At 43.3% G+C, this 5,000-nt stretch overlaps 1 protein-coding gene across 1 annotated transcript in view; it reads left to right on the top strand.

The window, feature by feature from the left end:
* Nucleotides 1-5,000, top strand: part of pak5 (p21 protein (Cdc42/Rac)-activated kinase 5) — a 130,188-nt gene that overhangs the window by 13,217 nt on the left and 111,971 nt on the right. The window contains exon 2 of the mRNA XM_063222151.1: nucleotides 4,018-4,241. Within this exon, the coding sequence (XP_063078221.1) occupies nucleotides 4,018-4,241 (224 nt within the window). The remainder of the gene's footprint in view (nucleotides 1-4,017; nucleotides 4,242-5,000) is intronic.

Genomic DNA, 5,000 nt, shown 5'->3' with positions numbered 1-5,000 from the left:
TGATATGAAACCTGCTAAAAATAAACAGGGTGTACAGCTTTTTGTAAATCATCGTCAGAAGTGTGTGCACGGCATTGTTTTGAAGTGTAGAGTCTCCGCTCGAGTACGGTGTGTGTCTTATTGATGGAGGACCGTGTGGATATGTGTGTGTGTGTGTGTGTGTGTGTGTGTGTGTGTGTGTGTGTGTGTGTGTGTGTGTGTGTGTGTGTGTGTGTGTGTGTGTGTGTGTGTGTGTGTGTGTGTGTGTGTGCACGCGCGTGCGTGCGTGCGTGGGTACGAGAGTGTGTGTGTTCAAGTTAGCAAACCCTCGATGCCTGTGAGTAATCCCTCAGCTGTGACTAACCCAGGCAGACCCATGTTATCATTCAAGTATTTTTATGGATGACATTACTTTGAGCGAACGAGAGAAAAGTGGATTAGAGATCCTCAGTTGTGAAAAGTCTCGAAAGATGCAAAGTAATGTTTGCAATAGCAACGTGTCATTTTGCAGTAGAAAAATGCACTCAAGACTTCACTGGAAAACAATCTAAAATGCCAATACAAGTAAATAATATTTCTGACATCAAAAACTTCAGAATAAATAAGGAGCAAATAACATCAATGGCTTTATTCATTACTCAATATTAGTTGTATACACCCCAATCTGTCCCTCTGTGGCCTATGTGATGTACCTACATACCGGTACACGCACACACTCACACATTCACACATACTGTACACATACACACACACATATTCATCCTCCTCTCTGTCCTCCTCTCTGTTGTTGATGTCGTTCACTGTCTGCAAGTGCAGTTGATCGATAGGGGCAGTTAAGTGTGTGTGTGTGTGTGTGTGTGTGTGTGTGTGTGTGTGTGTGTGTGTGTGTGTGTGTGTGTGTGTGTGTGTGTGTGTGTGTGTGTGCGTGCGTGCGTGCGTGCGTGTGTGTGTGTGTGTGCGTGCTTGTGTGTGTGTGTGTGTGTGCGCGCGGGCGCATGCGTGTGTGTGTGTTTGAAGTGATGTGTGTTTGAAGTGATGTGAAGTGTGTGCGTGCGTGTCTGTGTGATTGATATGGGCAGTGAAGTCTACACTTTGTCTCAGCTTGTTGCCACCGGTTCTAGAATTTGACAAATTGCTGGACATATGGCAAACAAAGATGAGGAGTGGAAGAGCACCTCAACAAAACACCATGAACGCCACTTAAAATGCAATTTTTGAATAGATCTTTATTTCCCTCTGAGGTAAGGGGAAAAACGGTGTGTTTTCCATACCAAATTCAAACAGCAAAACAGTGGTTTAAAGGGTAGTAGCTCTTTGAGTGCCATAGACTTGAAAACGAGTCTTTTCAGAATGCATGGCACAGTGCCAAAGACTTGATATCAAGTCATTTGCGTATTTTTTATGGAGATCGGGCCTAACACGTTGATCTGGTATGTTTGTTGTTCACATGGACAAAGAACTCAATTTTGTATGGCTCTTGAAAAAAACTCAAGTGTTGAAAAAAGCCTGGCAACCCCCCGGTCTGAATTTGAAAATGGCTGGCACTGAATGAGTTAAAGGGATTGTCCGTGTTCTCTCGTGTTCTCTGTGCGTTCTCCACGGCCCTTTGACCGGATTCACATGTGGTTCTGTATTCGTGTGTTCTCTCGTGTGACTCTCTTCTCGCCTCTCATCATTAGTACTAACCTGCACTTACACTTCATTGGTCCTCAACTATTGTTCTGCTCCCTATCTGTTCTACATTACTTTTGTACGACTGTATAAAATACCAGTGGTGGACGAAGTACACCAGTTATGTACTTGAGTAAAAGTACAGTTACCTTGCATTGAAAACTACTCAAGTAAAAGTAAAAGTATTCACCTCACTTTTTTACTTGAGTAGAAGTACAAAAGTACCTGCCGTCAAAAATACTTAAGTATTAAAAGTAAAAAGTAAAAACTTAAAAATGAAGCCTTTGGTGCAATTTTAATATTTAAGTGTTGTAGGCCTAGTTTGGTCATATCTAGGCCTAATTAACTATCCTCTGATTTGCATAGGCTATACCAACATGTTAGAACTAGGCCATAACAGGCCTCAGAAACACTGTGGAGTAAGTCCATGGATGTTATAGCATCAGAAGTTCATTTTTACCTCTCTAAACATTTAATACTGACCCTAACATGCCCAAAATAACACATGAAAGGGCCATTTGTATTAAGAATGATTAGGCTGAAATTTATTATATGCCTATTAGAACTACTACTACAATACCCCCCAGCCGCAGGCCTACAGTCCAGTATAGGCCTACTTATTTGTGACAGCAAGGAGTTAGAGTAGCCTATAAAGTACTTTATGTCTAATTTTTGTTATAATTATGGTTTTGGTAGACCTCTTCTTCTTCTTCTTCTTCTTCTTCTTCTTATTATTATTATTATTATGTAGTGTTTGCTTATGTTAATGTCGGCTTAGGCCTATGTATGGACAAACAGACCTCTTGCAATTCTAGGGCTACCTTTAAAGATAGGAACATCTTCATATACTTGTAATGGTCTCTATTTGCAAGATGCCAATGATTTGCAATAGCCTACTTGATACAACTTCATTGGAACACTTATCTGTCTGATCATTTTGTGCCTGTGCACATCACTGGGCCAATATTTAGCCAAAGTCCACTTTTTTTTTTTACTCTGTTACTGTTGTTTTTTTACAACCTCACTTTGGTGGTTTTGCCAGTGCTTTTCATATCCACTGTAGCCTACTGACGTGACTTTAGGGAAAGGATACATGTTGCATGCAGCCTCACTTTGCAACATGTGGTGGCCAAGGCAATCCTCATGTATACAAACCCTTTACACAAGCCTTTTTTCCATAATGTTGAAGCAAATCATTTTTTTGTTAACAGGGGAGTCTATTAGACAAGTAATTTATCCCCAACTACATCAGAAAATACTGCAATGTATTGAGGGGAAAGAAGGCTATCACGGAGTTGTGCGCCTGGATGGTTTGGAATAAGCTGGATATTTAGGCATCCTGTGTGTACTTGACTCAAGAAACCAACACGCTACAAAAGCGGCAATTAGCCTATGTGACTCTATTGTAAGCCACAACACATATATAGCACAGTAAGTCAAATAAGCAGTACATTAAATAAGTATCAATTCGCGAATTATTCAGTTCAAACGCGAAGCCTATTTAACAAAATGTCGTCAAAGTGTCAGGCGAGTGCAGCCTGCGAGCTAAACCTCTCCCCCCTCACAACGAATACGACGTGCAGATTAATACACTCTAACAACGCTATTGTCGCCTGCTTTATTGTTTTGTTGTGCTTTCCGCATGTTACTAGTAGTCTAAGTACCATTTCTTCTTATTTCAATTCGTCTCACAAGTCGCAACAGTGGACATATCAGTGGTCTGGCTCTGCTTATTTCCCTTCTAAAAATAATAACACTAGAGCTTGTTGTCACGTGACACATTACAACCAATCACAATGACGAATCTCCGAGTCTGCCAATCGGATTCAGTTTCACTTTCTTCACACCAGCGTGAAATCTCAGATTTCATTTGACCAGGGCATTAAAAATCAATGAATTCACCTGCCGTGTAGGCTATCGCCTTAAATAATAATTTAAAAAAAAGGAACGAGTAAGGAACGAGTGTTTCTGTAAATGTAACGAAGTGAAAGTACTAAATTTCGCTTTGAAATGTAGTGAAGTAAAAGTATAAAGTCTTACCAAATAAAAATACTTGAGTAAAGTATGAAAGTATGAAAATGTTACTTAAGTACAGTAACGAATTACATTTACTTCGTTACTGTCCACCACTGTAAAATACTCTGCACTGACCCCACACTCTGTACTTGGTTGAACGGCCTCCTTGTAAATCACTTTGGTCAAAAGCGTCTGCTAAATGTAATGTAATGTAATACGTATCTACTGTATCTTCTCCTTCTCCACTGGTTCCTCCGCCGGGTTCTCATATGCGTCTCTTCTTGTGTGTCTTTCCTTCCCTCCTTCCTTCCTTGACCTTTGACCTTTGACCCTTTCTTTGACCCCTTTTAGGTTTGTCCGGGTTCTCCACCATGTTCGGGAAGAAGAAGAAGCGGCTGGAGATCTCGGCGCCCTCCAACTTCGAGCACCGCGTCCACACGGGCTTCGACCCGCACGAGCAGAAGTTCACGGGGCTGCCGCAGCAGTGGCAGAGCCTGCTGGCCGACACGGCCAACCGGCCCAAGCCCATGGTGGACCCCTCCTTCATCACGCCCATACAGCTCGCACCCATGAAGGTGAGCAGGTGGAGCAAGGGTCTGTGTGTGGGTGGGGGTGGGTCTGTGTGTGTGTCTGTGTGTGTGGGAGTGGGAGTGTGTGTGTGTGTGTGTACATGTGTGAGTGTGTGTGTGTGTGTGTGTGTGTGTGTGTGTGTGTGTGTGTGTGTGTGTGTGTGTGTGTGTGTGTGTGTGTGTGTGTGTGTGTGTGTACCGTAGTTACACAGCTAACACTCATAAAAGTGAATAGGGGGAAGGGTGTGTGTGTGTGTGTGTGTGTACCTGTGTGCCTGTGTGCCTGTGTGCAGGAGTGTGCCTGTGTGCATGTGTGTGTGTGTGTGTGTGTGTGTGTGTGTGTGTGTGTTGAGTATATTGAGTATGTGTGTGCCAACCGGCCCAAGCCCATGGTGGACCCCTCCTTCATCACGCCCATACAGCTTGCACACATGAAGGTGAGCAGGTGGAGCGGAGTGGAGCAGGGGATTGTGGGAAGCAGTGTGTGTGTGTGTGTGTGTGTGTGTGTGTGTGTGTGTGTGTGTGTGTGTGTGTGTGTGCGTGTGTGTTTGTGTGTGAGTGTGTGTGTGTGTGTGTGTGTGTGTGTGTGTTGAGTATGTGTTTCATAAAAGTGAACAGTGGGAAAGGTGTGTGTGTGTGTGTGTGTGTGTGTGTGTGTGTGTGTGTGTGTGTGTGTGTGTGTGTGTGTGTGTGAGAGAGAGAGAGAGAGAGAGAGAGAGAGAGAGAGAGAGAGAGAGAGAGAGAGATGGTGCATGGTTTATGCCT

This window comes from Engraulis encrasicolus, chromosome 18 (genome assembly GCF_034702125.1).
Source record: "Engraulis encrasicolus isolate BLACKSEA-1 chromosome 18, IST_EnEncr_1.0, whole genome shotgun sequence".
Classification (NCBI taxonomy): Eukaryota; Metazoa; Chordata; class Actinopteri; order Clupeiformes; family Engraulidae; genus Engraulis; species Engraulis encrasicolus.
This window is presented reverse-complemented; position numbering and strand designations above follow the sequence as displayed.